At 43.3% G+C, this 17,621-nt stretch overlaps 1 protein-coding gene across 3 annotated transcripts in view; it reads right to left on the bottom strand.

Moving 5' to 3' along the window:
- cdh4 (cadherin 4, type 1, R-cadherin (retinal)) overlaps positions 1-17,621 on the bottom strand; it is a 266,478-nt gene that overhangs the window by 148,856 nt on the left and 100,001 nt on the right. For 2 of the 3 annotated variants that reach the window (XM_055026953.1, XM_055026954.1), the window contains exon 3: positions 10,857-10,880. In XM_055026953.1, the coding sequence (XP_054882928.1) occupies positions 10,857-10,880 (24 nt within the window). Of the gene's footprint in view, positions 1-3,446; positions 3,477-10,856; positions 10,881-17,621 lie in introns of those variants that run through there. The other variant, XM_055026955.1, reaches the window with a different exon arrangement.

The raw sequence follows: 17,621 nt of genomic DNA, 5'->3' as shown, positions 1-17,621 counted from the left end.
AAAGCGGAATCAGACGTAATTGTTTTCAGCGCTTAAATCATCACCGGGCCGCTGTGCTCTGCTGGGCTGAGGCTGGGAAAGCGAACTGGCCCGCCTCTGTGGAAGACGAGGAGGAAAATTGCAACAGCTAAGTAATTTTGACAGTAACACGCTGTGAAAGGTAAAGGAAATTAAGAGTTTGCCAAGGGTTACAGAGAATGCCTCCTGAGCCCTCACGGAGCAAACGACTGAAAATATACCGCAGAGAGCAGCGTGAGCAGCGTTTCTCACGTTTTGCTCCCTTTGAGTTGAAAAGTGATGATGTCTTCCATTGTTCAGGGATCAGCTCCTTCAGGATTATCATTTCACCTATTGGTTTGTGTAAGCCCTTCTTGTAAGAGGTGTATCATTATAGTAATTATTAAGAAATGTCAATGATTTGTAAAAGCAGGAGTAACTTCAAGTTATAGATGCATCCTCATTCAAATCTGGTTAAGTTGAATGTACTGCAGGGAAACCACACACAGCTAACAGGAACAGGAAATGGAGGCTACTTCCAGCAGGACAACGCGCTGCGTCATAACGCGTGAATCGTCTGATAGTGGTTTCTTGAACAATGAGTTCACTGAGCTCCAGTGGCCTCCACAGTCACCAGATCTCAATCCAATTGGAATGCTTTGGAACGGGATGTGCAGCCGACCAACCTGCAGCAGCTGTGTGATGCGACCATGTCAATGTGGACCAGACTCTCAGAGGAATGTCTCCAGGACCTTGTTGACGCTCTACTGTGAAGGATTAAAGGCAAAGTTCAACCCAGTGCCAGCAAGGTGTACCTAATAAAGTGGCCAGTGAGCGTACTTCCTGTCATCTTGGTCATGTAGCTCAATCTTGGTCCTTTGGTCAGATCAGATAGTTGGACACCATTGAGACAGCGACCCGCTTTGGAACGGACGATCGGGCTCACTTTACACTTCTGGATCGGCTCTGAATTCAAACCAAGTTAAATTTTTCTAAGTTGCCTGACTGCTAGGTCTCCTTCAGTAATCCAAGAAAACAGTCAACCATCCAACAGAAAATGGATCTAAAACTAGCTGGTGGCTACAAACAATGAGCAATCTGTCTGACTGCACGTATTCATGTCTGTATGTACGTCTAAACCTAAATGTGGAGTTTTGACGAGATGGATTTTTTTTTGCACGTTTGCTCGTAATGCTAGCTGTCAAAGCTGAGAAAGAAGGGTCTAAATAACACTCATGCCCTGCGTGACTGCATCCAAATGAGAACCTCTAAATAACCCGCTTAGAGCCGGAAAGTCTCCGCATGTGCAAGTTAACTAAACAAGTGGAACGTGCTTAACTTTGGCAATTTCACCGCTTAATTTTTCAGCTTTTAATGGCATCTACTTTCAAATGCAGATGAGCAATAATTACATAGCACTGTTATGTCACTAATGGAAAAGGCTCCGAGAGATGGGATGTGCTCCACATGCCAAATTTGCCACGAAACCCCATGAAAAAAGAAATAGAGAGAGAAAAAAAAGTCAAAATCCAGTGCAGCCGAGCAGAATGGAGTCAGAAAGAGTTTCGATGACACTAATGTGTCGAGTTAGGGTCGATTAAATCCATCTGGTTAGATGGAGGGAAGTGCTGTTGGAATGAGTGTCATAAAAAAAGAGAGGAACTCAGCAGGTTCTGTCAGCTAGGCTGTTGATATGGACCTCATGAAGGCAGCTCAAGTGGTAATCTCAATCAGCAGGCTTACTTGTGCATTTATGCACACACACACACCCACGCGCACACACACGCACACATGCAAATTCAACACATCCCAAAAGTTGTAAATTAATCTGTGCCTCCATAAAGAACACAGAGATAGCTGTGATTGACAGTCAAACCATTTCTGCTGAAAGCCTCATTTGAATGAGAAAAGCACCAAATGAAAAGTGTTAAAAGCCAGCGTGAAGACATCTCCAAGGTATCCTTACATGAAAGAAAACTGAAGTATTTTGTATGCATTTTAGAAGCTAAGTGTCTGGAGTGAAATGTGCAGAAAAACTGCCCTGCTTTTTCTTTTTTCTTGCCCCCTCCACTCCCCTCCACCCACCGCCTTCCTTCTTTTTTGGAAAAGGGTAACGCTCTCCGTGCAAACCCAGACGCCAATCATGAGCGAGTCTTTTTGAGGTCCGGACCTCTTGGGGAACATCAGTACCGCGGCGCGTTACGATTCTAACCCGAATCCTCGGGATTGACACACTTCCAACGATGCACTTGTGCCGCCATGCAGCTCTGCCAGGGAGGGAGGGAGTGAGGAAGAGGGAGGTGCTTAAAAGGCTGCTTGCCTTTTTCATTCAGCATACAGTAATTTAGCTGTTGGCTCCAGGCGGCGGGAATTGGCTTTAATAATGGTCTATAGCTCTCAAATTGAGAAGGAATTTTGCCGGGGCGAGCCTTGTGTCTCCGGCTTGTTATGCTACTGTACCGTCCAATCCGGCTGTGCTGCACAGAGAAGGGCAGGATTTGCCTGGAAAGTGCGAAGAAGTCATGATAAATAATGGGATGGAGGGAAGACTGGAGAAGGGTAAAGACTCCCACAGCAGGAGGTGATGATGAAACAGTGAGAAGCTAAAGAGGGTAGCGCCATTTACTGTTCGCCAATATCTCCGTTAATGTTGGCATAATTAACCTCAGGAAATGTGACTTCATTAGTCTCAGTCTGGGTAAAAACAAAATGAAGTGAGATCTAACTGCTTGGGTATACATGGCGGCATGTTAATAAAGCACCAGGATGAAGATATAAGCAGAAGCTCAAACAGCTGTTATTATCTTCACTTACGAACAAAAAGAGGAGCAGAACCAAGATCCAGCAGGAACGTCTGTGTTTTTTCATTCAGATCCCAAGAGTCAGACTTTCAGCAGGTAACAGGAAGGCTGAACGAAGAACAATAGATGATACACCTTGTTCTGTGTGTCAGCTTTTTGTCTGCTTTGAGTTCTACCTCCTTGGCAAAAACATCAACATTTTTTTCTTTTTTAAACTTTGCGTTCATTCATTTAACATTCAGCAGGCTTTCAAGAATTCCAAAGAACTCGGGTCGTCTGAGGTGTCGAGAGCTGCCGCAATGACCAAATTATTGATGTCTGGGCGTGGAAGGCTCTACAAGCTCCAGGAGTTCTAGAATCTCTAAAAGCTCCACAAGCTCCAGAAGTCATATAAATGGAATTTTTGGGAATTAATTGGACAGGAGACAGGGGAGGACAACGCAAATGACCCAACACTGGAAAATCATGAATGGATTATTATTATTATTATTTTTAATAAAGGAAAAAGGGGAAGTCAATTTTATGTCTTTACATTGACTTATATAGCTCTGTTGATAACGAAATACTGTTTGACCTGTATAACCTTTTACTATTTTGAGATTTTCAATTAAGCAACATTCACAAGATATGCAGATTCATTGGCCGTACCTTGTTTACACTGCTTGGTTATCCAAGGACACCCAGCAAGACCCCACTGGAGGGAAAACCTTTGGTTCCTCCATGAAGTGTTTGGCTCTGTAAAACCATCCCTGCTGCATCTTAAAGAGTCAGCAAACCCATTTCTACTGTAACGTCTCTCTCGCGCCATAAAAATAACCAATAACGAACGGCAGGTCAACCCTTGACCGGAGAAGCAGAGATCGGCAGCAGAGTTCTGATGGGCGCATCCTTCAGAAAAAGTTCAAGAGAATCGATTTCTTCAGACCCCGCAGACATCCTCATCTATATTCTCCAAACTGCAGCCTTGGCTGGTTCAGAAGGTTTTCCTGTCTGCTCCCATCTGCATCACAAAAAAGAAGCCCTTTGTCTTGGAGAGAAAAAAACAAACATATATATATACACGTAGATCAAACTTTATCTTCCTCAAACATGTAATCCTGTGGGAAAAGCCAGACTGGCAGCCATTAGGCTGTGTCCTCTGTGCCTCGGCTTCCTCAGCCTTTCTATAGCGAGAAGGCCAGAGCAAAGCTCGCTTCCATTCAGCGGGGAGAGGTGGTCAAAGCCGCGAGATCAAGCAGCTTCCAGCAGTGCTTTTAATTTTTTTCTTCTTCCTCCATTTTTCACAGTAATACTTGTTGATGGTGCTTGAAGTGTTAGCACGGAAAACAGGGAAAAAAAAGAGAAGCAAACCAGATTTCACGTCCTTTCTCGTTTTCAGCAGATTCCACAGCATTTTTTTTTTTTTTTTTTTGGGGGGGGAAATTTCCGAACAGCCCAAAACTGAATAGGGGAAAAGAGGCGCCTTTTTTTTTTTTTAAGGCTTGTTTGTTTTCCTCCCTCTCTGTTGCACAAATCACCCACCGACTCAGGCGCTGTGCGACTTTACTTGGAGAGCTCTTGCTGGCTGTCTTCATCAAGTCGAGATGTGCCGCAGAAAAACAGTTTTAATTGGTGCTGAGGGGGAAGTGAGGCGGAAGAGGCTGCACGCCTCACCACAGCTCACAGAGGATAAGTGGAGATGATCAGGAATTCTTCCTGTAAAGGCATTCGATGCTAACCATATCAACACATGCGTCGTTTTCCTAAACATTTTCCATCTAATAAAAGAAAGAAAAACAAACAAAATGTTTTTTCTTAGAATAGAGCGGATAAACCAACATTATGCACCAAACCTCTCTCACCTACATAAAGGGAAAGGTGACAAAAATGCTTCTTCGAAAATGATTGACATCAGCATCACTGATAATGAACCAATAATCGACGCTATCAGGCACATCAGTCTGCAGATAAAGGATTTGCTCACCGGAAAGACCTTCGCCGACTCATTTAAAAAATGCTGGACAGCCTCGCCGACTCCTCTCTTAGTGACGTCGGGCCTTTTCACTGTTTTTGTTGATTTAAGACGGATTTAGAGAAATTAACTCCTGTCGCTGCTTTGGCTTTGGAGGCATTTCACAAGTCATTAGCCGGTTCTTTCAGCTCTGGCGGTTCCTCAGACCCAGAGAATGAGCAGAGGCAGGAAGGGAGAGCGGAGGATGAGAGACGGTGGGACTGCAGAAGATGTGGAGTCGTCGGCCGTGGCTCATGGGAAAAGTTCGAATGACGTTTCTTTGGCCCAACTTTACATCATTTAAAGATTTAAAAGCTTCTGCCTCAAAGAGGACTCCTCCACTCAGCTCCTACAGACTAGCCAGCATCAATTAGCACCTGGTGGAGCAGCTGAGATCATTATAGCAGCTACTTTTCAGTGCAAAGCTGGTAAAAAAAAGTTGTTAAAGAGTCAATAGAGGAGCCATGTTATGATGACTTCCTGAAGGCCGAGTTTTAGAAAGAGCAGGAGTTTTTAAAGAGACAGAGGCCTTATTTAAAGTCACACTTCTTTGCAATTGCTATAACCTGACACTATGTGATTTTTATGTATTTAAGAAGTTGCTCTCTAATTGGAAATCTCGTGAAAAAATAAGACAATAAACAAAATCACTTTTAGAGAAAGAAAAAAAATCACTTGAACAGAGAATAACATCCCCAAAACTCTTCATAACATTCTCAAAAATCTCAAACTCTATTGTCTCGACCATCTGGTTATTTTATGAGCTTCTCTTGTTAGACAAGAACAACACAATCGACCCAGCTTGTCTAGTTTATCACTAAAATGTAGCTCCCCATTCATCATGACCTGAAATGAATTCTGACGAGAAAGCCGGCAAATCTGTTTTGTTGCAGCAACATCCTGCTCGGCGTCAGCGGCTCTCAGTCTGTGAAGGACAGAAGTCGCGGCATCTGTGCGCCGCTTCTAACGTGCAACGGGTTCCTGTTGCGGCTTCAGGAGGCTTTGTGTTGAGAGAGGCAGTAAGAGACCTTCTGGGTTATTAAGAGTCATCGCACTTCCCAATATGGTTTCACATGCAGAGCACATCAGCTCTCTGACTCAGGTGTATGAAACGACACCAGCAAAATGTGAAATAGGGGCTTTGCCCAAAGACAGCAGTGGAAATGTTTTGATTTTGCTAATGTGATGTCGTGTTTAATAGTGGAGGGGGGTGGGGAATGAACTACTGCTGCTTACTACAACCTGCACTACAAAAGCACTACATCGTACCAAGTATCTGTGTCTAGTTTCTCGGGCAAATATTTTGGTACAATTGAAATAAGACAATTGTAAATATTACAACTAACAAGTAACAAGTGAACTAGAAACCAGACCCAAAATATTTGGTGAGATTTTGTATTTTTGCAATGTAATGTTCTCCTTCCAGAGACAGTACACTTAGCCTCATCTCTCTCCCAGATGGAGCTTTTGCCTGAGCTTTTACTGTGACTAACCCTATGTGTCCTCTTTCATCTGGCTCAGAGTTTATCTCTTTAGCTGCATTTCTCAACTACATGAAGTCCCTAACAGAGCTGCTGTTGACATTGGCGTTTTACTTTCCTTTTACATACAAACGAGATCAGCGAGTCGGAGGGATTCCTGCGTTGTCGGTGACTCAATGCCAGCAACTGTCTCCCCGTCAGTACATCCTCGTCCAGGAGACGTCAGAGAGTCGATGCGATCCGCCGGGGCTCCTTAGACAACACACTGTTAGGCCGATTTATATAATAAACTGAACTTGGCTGCATTGTTTGATAATTATGAGAAAATGAAACGCATATACGGCTGCACTCACACACAAGGTCTTGATGTTCATTTTCCGATTTTTTGCTGAAATCAGATTTTTGACTTTGTTGCTTGGTCATTCGTGCTACTAATTCATTCCAGCACAGACGGGTGTGCATTTATGGATTTTAGAGTTTATTCGCCAACGAAAACCGACAGCATCGTCGCTGCGGCCTGTTGGGGAGCACCGGCTGCATCTTCTGAAGTCTGTTTCGATGCGTAGCCAGAGCCAGGAGCGGTGGGACTGTGATGTGATGCACTGACTTCCTCCATAAGTTCATTATCATGATCTGCAGGGGTCATTTGCGTCCCGATCCGCCGCATCCGGCTTTCTCCTGGTACATACTTAGGACGCATGTTGCATGTCAGAGACGTGAAAAGGTCAGAAAAAATGCAACATGATCGTTCACACTGCAGATGCAGACGACGTGTTACCGCTTATGAAGTGGCACATATTGGATTTTTTTGTTTTGGGGTGCTGAAAATATTATCTGTTCACATATAGAGCAAAAAAAAAAAAAGTTCACACAGCATTTGCCTGCTGTGTGAACGTAGCGCAGCTCACTTGTTTTGTAAATAGGCAAACTGAGTTGGACTGAATTATTAAAACTGATGTACAGACAGGTAAAGCTGAGACATTTACTGAGAGCCACATATCTCCATACGTCATTGAAACGCGTGGCAGACACATATTTCTGTGTTGGAGGAATAAATTCACCACCGGAAGCACAGAGACAGAGACACGCCTTCAGCTCAGCCCTGTATAGATCATCACAAACTCTCAACACTCTGTGCATTGAACAGCTTGCAGAAATGGCCTTGTTAATTAGGCTGATTTAAGAAAAAAGATGCTGACCGGTGACGTCGTCTCCGACATGAATCCTAATGACGTCCACAACTGAGCTGAGCTTAAAATCAGTGTACCATAAGGCAGTTCCAATGTTCAACATGTTATAGTCGAGGGTTGTGGTTTTTTTTTGTCTGTCGGGTCGTTAGGGGTCGAACAATTTGCAAAACTGACACAGGACGCCATGATCAATCTGGAGATTGTAGATAAGGACAGTAAAACCAGCCAAGAACAGCATTTTCCTCTTATCGCGAGTACACCTTGCCCTCCTGCCTCAGGTACACCCAATTAAGCCGGGAGAGGGGAGAGGACACGCCAGCAGCCACTTCAGGTTGAGGACGCCTGTCAGCCGACTCCAAACAAACCCTTGCCCTGCCGACAGCGTGCGGGGAGGCCGTTAAGTACAGGAAGCCACAGAGAAGGAGTCAAAGCACGTCGGATTCTCGCGGCAGGCCCAGCGTTGTAACGTATGGCCCCGAAAAACTGAATGTAGGAAAAACCGGAGTTCGAGAGTCATAAATAACGTGCACTCTGCTGAATGACGGGCAATTATCTGGATTACCTACTGCTGACTGAGCTACGGAAAGCGAGCAAGGACAAACGGACCCTGCCCTGGCTTCACTCCCTCTCATCGCTTCTTTAATTCCTTACTACTTTATGTCGTCTTTCTCCACCTTCAGCTCACGTTGTGGGACCGCGCCACAGTACAGCAAGAAGAAAAGAAGGCAAAAAACCAAGAGGGGTCAGGTCGAGGTCGAGTCTCAAGTCACCGCTGACTAACACAAGCATTCCCTCAAATTAATGAATCCAAATCATTCATTTAAGGTTTCATCTTCATATGGAGCAAACAGTCATTTAGTGGCATTTTTTTGAGAGCGCAATCCATCACTGAGAAACCTGTTATAAATGGTTGCACATTTTTTTTAACCTTAACCGAAGCACATTTACCCAATTATAAATAAAACATAGATTTATGCAAAAAAACAAAACAATAAAAAAGCCAAACACAAGATTTACATTTGAACTTATATTTGCCTTGAAGAGGAGGGGCTTTCATTTTGAAGAACTGCAACTCAGTAATGGCACCATAATCCAGATATTTATATAATATCGGCGAAACCGGATTAAAACTTTTAATCGCGTTTGTGATTAAAGTTTAATAATTAATGGCAACTTAATTGAGAACTAGATGGACAAAACAAGCAACTTCTTTCATTCAAAAATCCTTTTCTTCTGCCACATTATTGAATAAATAGACACATGAGCTCAACAACAAAGACATTTATAGTGTTTAATCTGTTATTTAGGTTTATTCACCCATCAGATTAGTGCAAAGTCCTACAATTCAGCTGTCATGTGTTTCAGGAACTCCTGATCGTAAGCAGCAATGTGTTTTGCATTGAAATTGTATTTAAGACTCAAATAAGTTTTTTCTACAACTTGAACACAACAATAGTCTTTTTCGCTGTCCCATCAGATCATTGGATTTTTAAGCAAAAATTAACCCACAGTGGGTCAAAAGAAACAGCTTTGTCATCTTTCACTGTTTTCTGGTGCATCGAATTTACAGGCGTACCAGAAACACGCAAATACAAAGGTTCTGGTCGGAACCTTTTGTATTTGGCCCTTAAAAGTAACAAACAAACAAGAAACAGGATTCATTGCATTAAGATTTTAAACATGAGGTGATGACGTCGAATCCCAGACCAAGAGTTTCAAACAAGCGAGGAAGCCGGCGTGGCTCTGGCCTTCGCAGGTCTGAGACCAGAGTCACCGCCTCTGGTAGCAGATGGTGTCCAAAACCAACACCACAAATTAAAGCAAACGTTGATATTTTTGTGGCTTCCTGTTGCTTTTCTCCTCACTGAGTCCTGGCTGCATTTGAAAAAAAAACCCAAAACAACAACACCCAAACAGGAACACAGAACACTGTTGCCAGCTCAGCAATGAAATATTGATCACACAGCTTCACTGTGCTGTGTATATTCACTTCCTCCACCAGCAAGCAAAGTGTATCCCAGCTGCACACACACACACACACACACGTAAAGCCCCCCTCAAGGGCCTAATCTAAACTGCAGCTTTATGCTCCTGTTCCCCTGCTGACTCTTTGATGTTCCCCAGACCAGACTCCAGCGTCTGGGTATCTGTCTCCCACTCCCGACTGATGCTGTCGGATCGAGGCCTGTTGCAATGAGCAGCATATTATTTCCATCTCCTGATCAACTAAGGCAAACCCTACAATCTCCATTTGCGTGATTTATTTATTTTTATTCTGTCTATCAGGCAAAAAACCTGGATGACGAAAGTCTTCAGTCTGTTGCACAATTTTGTAATTCCTTTTATTTGTTGTTTCTGTTGGTTTCTTTATTCACTTTGGATTTTTAAAATGTCTCCCAATGTTAAATGCTCAGGAGAATTTCAAGTCGATTGAAGAAGACTGAGAATTATTGCATTTATTGTGCCACTACCGTTATATTGCATGACAATGGTCTCAAAACAACAATATTATTGATTATCGCAATAACTTCTGTGGCAATTTATGGTCCAGCAAAATGAGTCGTTGTGACTCGGCGGCGGTCACCTCAACCCGCCACCAGTCGAGGACAGTTCAGCCAGATTCCCCGCTTTTGTTTGGACAATCTGGACAATGTGCCGCCGACGCGTACAAAAGGTGCATCGGCAGAAAACAAAGCGCTGGGAGAGAACGAGCGCCCGGTGCGGTGAGCTGGACGACGCACAATCACGCCAGAGAGAAACAAAAGGCAGAACAGCAGATGGACTTTCACATTCAGGGGACAAAGAGTGTCAGGAAGCCGGCAGTGACTGCACCACAGAGACCGCTGTAGCAGGATGGGAGGGGGAAGAGATCCATCCGCCCTTTATTTAGTCTAAACCGAGATGGGGTCCATTAAAGTTGCAAAGACTCAAAGAAAAAAGAAAACGATGCTCCCTCTCGGCTTGTTATTGAGTACTATTGGAGTCAAAAGGGGGTAAATTGACTAAGTAGGTCGAAGCGAAGAGCATGCAGAGAAAATATGCTAAACTGAAATTCTGATTGGCCACATGGGTGTGTGGATGTTGCTTTCATAATTGCCTTCGCTTGATGCTTCTCCCCTCATTTTCAACATTTGCTGTGACATTCACTGAGATTGAGAGGGGGGAGGAGGGGAACAGCTTCCCAGTGATGCAAATGGTGTTTGTGGCTCGGTTAAACGTACCCCCTGCGCCCCCGCACACACACACACACACCCACCCACCTACCCCGACCCCAACCGAGACGAAGCATCTGAGAGCGGTTCCCTTCACAACAGCACAAACGGCAACTACGCCGGCGCAGTCAGAGTCAACACACAGATGGCTTTGAGTCACGTGAGTGAGCGGCGGCACTACTTACCACGCTTGCTGGACAGGGTGGTATCTGTGACACAGAAAGAGGTTGGGGAGGAGGGTTAGGGGAGGAGACAAAACAGAGAGAGAGAGAGAGATGATTAGAACATAATAGGTTTCAGGGAAAGTGGCACTGCAATGTTAAAGACACAAGTAAACAAGGGGAGCCAGCAGATAAACTCCTGAAGATTAATGGAAAGTCAGAAACAGTAGCAGGACAAGGGATGTAAATGCAACGTAAAGTAAAGCCACGACTGAGGAAACTTTGCTGTTACATCCATGCAGTCCTACATGTGTCAAGGCAACATCATTTAAAAACAGGATTCAAGTCTGTTTTCTTTCCTTCTTCTTTTTTGCCTTATTTTTTTGTATCATCGCCTCCGGCATCAAAATTCATCTTTATCTTCAAACACCTGATGTGATGTCTGTGTTGTCTCTAATGTTTTATCAATAAAAAAAACCCAAACACCTTCAGAGAATCGCACGCTACCGTCTGCGCACACAATTGCAACAGGTTACAGTTTCTTGCAGTGCCGCTCGCAACCCTCGTTTACTTTTTCCACATTTGGTTGTTTGGCAGCGGCAAACTTTTTAAAGATATTTTATCCGAATGCTATCCGACAAACACAAAGCGGTGCAGAGTCCTCAATGGGAGGGAAAACGAAACGTGGTTTTCAACGTTTTTTTGACACAAAAATATAGCACGTATTTGTGTTGACATGTTTCTGTAGTGATGAGCGTTTCCCTTGCATCAGAAGCTTTTGTCAGCTGAGAGTGAAAAGAAACTTTTTGAATTATGTGAAACAGTGTTTGGTTGTGAAAGGCTAAAGGATCATGCAGTGTTTCCTTTTCACCACTTTGTTTTGGACTACCTTTGCGGTTGATCTATCCTGTCCAGAGCGTTTTTCTGATTTCGATTAAAAGATAAAAACGATTTATCGCCAACATTATGTGGCACGATCACTGCACTGCAACTTGTGCAAGAACTATTTAATATCGCAGCAAAGACTCAGCAGTGTGACTTAAGATCATCTACAGCTGGCTGATTCTCTCACCTCGGCATCCTGAGAGCCTGGAGTGGCTCCAGCTGTAAGCAGCACGACCCGTTTCCAGGTTGATTCAGCAGATTCCTTTGTAACTACTAAACATATTCAATAATCAGGAAACCCGTCAAAAAAAAAAAAAAAATGACATCACCCCACAGGTAGCAGTCTCAGGCCTTGAATTGGAGAATCAGAGTGTGCTCACCACATAAAAATATTGCACGAGAAAGTTTCACAGGCAAAGTATAAAGAGCAGTTTAATGTCCCCCGTTCCTTAAGAAGACGTCCCTTTTAATTAGAAACTTTGAAACGACGTAAAACTTGAAAGGACACTATTGAATATAAAGTATATAAAGCAAATTAGAGGAGGTTTTGTTGGAAATGTCTGCTGAATTATCCACGTTTTAATTTAATTAAGGCATGCTCCCACAAACCGAATATCGTCAACGAATATCTCTACAACATTCTTTTGTAGTTTTTATTTTCTTTTTTTAATTCTTTCAGAGCTAGCTATGATACGCAGGGAAGCCAGAGGTTCATACTTCTTCACCTCAGCAGTTTACTATACCAACAACTCAGGAGCCGCTTTTTGCTTACTCCATGCAAAGTTTTTTGACATCTTGAGAGAGGAAAAAAATAAAAGAAAAGCGTAGCACATTTTAAACAATCGTTTTGCTTTCGGCCGTCTATTCCCCTTTCCCGTGTTTAAAGACACCGCGGTCCATCCCAACACAACTCAGCTTCGCACATGTTCAATTATTCATCTCCCTCTGTCAAGAATTCAGCCGTCCCAGCACTTGCCAGCATCCCCAACACATTGGCAGGCAGGACGGCTCATATTTGGCATATGGTGCAGCGCGGGGCTGCTCATCCCTCCCTCCCTCCCTTGGCCTCCTAGTACATACAAGGAGAACGGCGGCGGAAGCCAGCGAGCGCGTGTACAGCCATCAGTACACTTAAAAACTCCGCTCACCCCCTCGCTGAGTCGCTGGGCATCTGCCCAGAAAGCCCCTTCGCAACAGGTTTCAAGGTATTCAGCAGATACAAAAAAACAACAGCGAACAGCTAAAGACTGCAGCGCCGAAGAAAATACAGAACATTTCAGATTGGGAAGAGGTAAACTGGGCCGGGTCTGCACAAAAATCCACATCTTTATTCCTGTGCTGAATGATGCTACACGTGTGTCTCGGCACCTCGCTTGTAAATTTGGGATCATATTTATAACAACAAGGCAGGGCAAGTGTATTTGTATAGCACGTTTCAGCAACGAGGCAGGTCAAAGTGCTTTACATTATAAAACCATAAAACAACCGACAAATATTAGATTTCAGGGGGATAATAAAAGATGGCCTACATACCAAAAGTAATGATGTTTCAGTAAATAGTAGGAATCAAAAGCAACTCTAAACAAACGGGGGTTTCAGCCTCCAGTTTTCTTTAAGTTTGTTCCAGACTAGAGGAGAGTGAAAACCGAATGCAGCAGTGATTTGGATCAGCTTAGTTGACATTTCAGACAGATCGGCGAAGGTGCTGTTGCAGTAATTAATTTGCCCACAAATGCATGAATGAGTTTCTGAAGATCTCGTTGGAACATCAGTTCTTTAACCCTAGAAATGTTCTCGAGATGATAGAAGGCCGACTTTGTAATCATCTTTATGTGTCTCTGAAGGCTCAGAGTCCATCATTCCACCCAGCTTTCGGGCCTGACCTGTACCTAGCTGTAATAACTGAAGCCGACTTTGGTCCAAACATAATAATAACTTCAGTTTACTTTTAAGTCAGCTGAATGAAAGCAACATTTGGCGCACAGCGAGTCACGTGTCGCCCAATCCACGAGATCGCTGAGCTGACTTGCCACTTACATTTTCCTTTAAAAAATTCCTTTTTAAAGGAATTTTAAAAAGCATTACTTGCCTATTAATGCTTTGACTGCAACATCCTGCTGCTGTCAAGTTACATAGATGCAGGTACATAAAGAAAAAGAGGTTCAGGAAATATTGGTGGGACATGTCCACACCGGTCCTACGGTTCAACTTGGCTTTAACTATCAAGTAATATATGAAGGAGTTTGACCATTTAAGGCCCAGAATGCTCAAGTCTAACTAAATCTCTCACTGAAAGTCCAACATTATTGAGATAGGAGAGAAGTAAACTCCTCTGTTTGATCTCCTGGTTAAAAGTCTTTCTGCCAGAGAGTTTTGAATCAACTGAAATTTTGTTGACGCAAATGAGAAACTCAGCATTTCTCTAAATCTAGAGACAAATTCTGAGAAGCTTAGTTTGGTGACTTTCAGGAGAGACTGGTTGAAAAGACCAATCTCTCCATTGGGTCTGATTTTCAAGTTCAAAAGTCCTGCATGTTGCCTGATCAGACGAACTTGGAAAAAGAAAACAATCAGAGCTCCAAAGAAGTTCTGGGGCTATTTTTAAAATATGCGATTTCTTTTCCCACATGCAAATCAACTGGTTTGAAAAACTCCGAAGTTTTTGAAGGAGCAGTGGAGCTTAATGTGATTTGCATAAAAGCAATGAGATAATATGAAACTAAAGTGTCCAAAATTGAAGCTTCTACTTGTAAGCTCTAATTCAATCTAAAAGCTGCAGAGCTTGGTCAGCTAATGGTGTGAGCGACGGACTCAAAGCCACAGAATGGTCCTTCAAGACTAAAATCATCAGCCTCCACGGCCTCTGCGGCGTCACTGCACTCTGAAAGCAGAGCGGTTTTTGTCAAACACATTTCACACAAAACTATTTGGCAGAAAAATTTCAATGATGTTCATATGATTTAGTTTTGTGCAACAGACCGGCCACCTGTCCAGGGTGTGACCCCGCCTCTCGCCCGACACTGGAGATCGGCACCAACGCCCTCCTGACCCCCACTGGGGGACAAGGGTGTTAGAAAATAGATGATTTAGTTTAAACATATTGCATCATTAGCATTTACAGTGCTAAGGCACATCAATTGAAAATGCACCAGCCTACCATATTGCATCCTGCACCATTTGTTTGGCGGATTGCATAAGTTAATATCACGGCGACGACCGCAGCACAAAACATTGTGCAGCTGTTGCTTTCTGTGAGTTTTGCAGAATGTTCCGGTTGTGGTGAGATGTAGCAACATGCAGTTTTTCATCATCTCCCATTGTAATCAAATGGTTGCCCTGAAGGCAGAAATGAGAGAATGCAGTTTTCATCAGATCCAGTTAAATTAATACACAGAACATTTTGGCATAGTGTACTTATTGGATTCTTGCCCTAAGCACACCAAGACCGTGGGTCAATAACCTCCCAGACAAAACCTTAGCATTATAAGCAAGGCAAATTTTAGCAAGTTAAACTTATTTATGTTGCATTTGCCCTCCAGTAAATTCATTTAAATTCCTAACCAATGCACCGCGTCCTTGTCCAGATCGGATTCATCCAGTTTCCTCTCAAATTAGCCTCACAAATTCAACGTATTTTTTTTAAAAAAGGAAACCATTGCAGTGAAAGGTATTAGTCAAAGCAAGTGATGTCTCAGACACCCACATTTCACAACCATGGCCACAATTAGTCATACTGTTTATCAAAAAGTTCTTAAAATGAAGGAAACTCTAATTATTTTTGCATTTTGCACCCTTTTGGAAATATATTCCCCATAAAGGCCAATCTTTTCCAGCCGTAGCAGCTGGTAGGGACACTGGTTCAAAAGTGAACAGAGGCTCAGCCGTTTACACGCCACCCACCCGATGAGTTCTGCTGTAGAAGACATCTTGTTGGAGTCCAAGCTGAGAATTAGAATATGTAGGAAAAGTGATTTAAAACATTTTACATATTTTGTTGCTATTATGCTGGCTGCTCTCACTATTTCATAAACTGTTGATCTTGTAAGACTTTCCTATGCAACCATCTCTCTGCTTCTATCGAGCTACAACTGTATAGATGACAAAGCCTTGTTAATGCCAGTGGTCAGACAGAAGCGGGCAGCCTGGTTTGAGACGACGAAAGGGGCATCAGTAGCTCAAATCTCTCATTATAAGCGAGGAATGTGAAATAGCGTCTTTGAAGGCACATCATAAAACATTTTGACCTTAAAACAGATGGACTAGAGCAGCAGGAAAACACACTAGCTGCCCTCCATTCAGCTAGGAACAGGAAACTGAGGCTGCAGTTCACACAAACTCAACAAAATGAGACGATAGCAGATTGGAAAATGACGCTCGGTGAAATTAGTCTCAATTTCAGCTGCAATACTCAGAATATGGAGTAAGTTTTGTGAAAGCGTGGCAAGTCAGCGGCCTGGCATCTTGAAACACTTTGATGAGAATTGTCTGAACCCCTACAGCGTCACTGACCGTGTCCTTTCCTTTATTACCATGGTGCATTTCATAAAATTCAAGGTTCACTGTCCCCAAACGGACCTCCACAGTCACAAGATCTCAATCCAGTAGCGTCTTTGTGAATCTGGTGAAGCAGGAGAAATGAACAGCAACTGCATTTTACTATAATATCAATATATAATGGCTTCCCACATCTCCTTGAATATATGCCAAAAGTAATTAGAGCAGTTAAGAAAGCAAAAGGCAGCCCAACCCAGAACTAGCAAGGAGTGGAGACCCGCATATGTAAATGGACCATCAGATAAAGGTTGTTTCTCCGGTTAATAAATATTAGAAATGACAACTTGGTGTAGATTCTCAATCGTCAAAGACATGACAGTTCAAAATCCTGACATAGGGAGTGACTGAACTTCTCTCGTTTCTTGATAAATGTTCCCTCTCTAATCCAGTGGTGCCCAAAGTGGGCCCTGAAGGGCTGGCGTCCTGCATGTTTCAGTTCTCTCCCTGCTGGTAATATCAACCTTTTCGGCATGTCAATGTTCTTCTTAGACCTTCTAATGAGCCATTATTTGATCCAGATGCGCTAAACCAGGAAGAGAACTACAACATTCAGGATGCCGGCCCTTCAGGACCCACTTTGGGCACCGCTGCTCTAATCCGAAAGGGTTATATATTAGCGATACCGCACCAAAAAGGCCAGTGAAGGTCACTCAGGGGTCACGACTCACCGAACCTGTGGTGCATTTGATTCAGTGACTTTGGTCACTTAGTGACCTGAAAACATAACTACTGTGTGTTTAAGAGAAGTCAAAATTGCTTATGACAAACAAAACGCTCGCCGATGCCCCTGCGTGCGCGCTGGCTGCCACCTGCAACGTGAACGAAGCCTGGATTGATGTGAGAACGTGCAGCTGTGTCCTTATGCTAAATCTTCTAGTTGCCCCCGTGATGACTAATAACCGGAGAGCAATTTTGGCTAATAAATAATACATTTAAGAGTCTAATCAAATTGAGCAAATGAGTATGTCTGGAAAACTATTTATCAAAGAACAAACGTGTATTTACAAATACAACACTGGCACAAACAATCAATTATTCATAAAGTGAATACTGGGTAAGTGGGCTTCTTCCCGGGTGAAATGCTGCCATAATTGGAGTGGGACTACTGGAGTGTGTGTGTGTGTGTGTGTGTGTGTGTGTGTGTGTGTGTGTTGGGGTGCGCGTGTAGGTGTCTGTGTGTGTTGTCTTCGCCAACACTTCTCCCCATGCACCCAAGTTTCCCCCAAAACACGACAAGAGCAGGCAGCGACGGCTCATTACTGCCTAATGAGTTGTCTGATTAGTGCTGAATATAAAAGCCTTATTGTCAAGCGTTGTATGTTTATTCTGATTAATTATTACGCTGAAGTG

This window comes from Poeciliopsis prolifica, unplaced genomic scaffold (assembly GCF_027474105.1).
Source record: "Poeciliopsis prolifica strain line A6 unplaced genomic scaffold, Auburn_PproV2 SCAFFOLD003, whole genome shotgun sequence".
Lineage (NCBI taxonomy): Eukaryota > Metazoa > Chordata > Actinopteri > Cyprinodontiformes > Poeciliidae > Poeciliopsis > Poeciliopsis prolifica.
The sequence above is the reverse complement of the archived record's forward strand: the minus strand, read 5'-3'. Positions and strand labels throughout refer to the sequence as shown.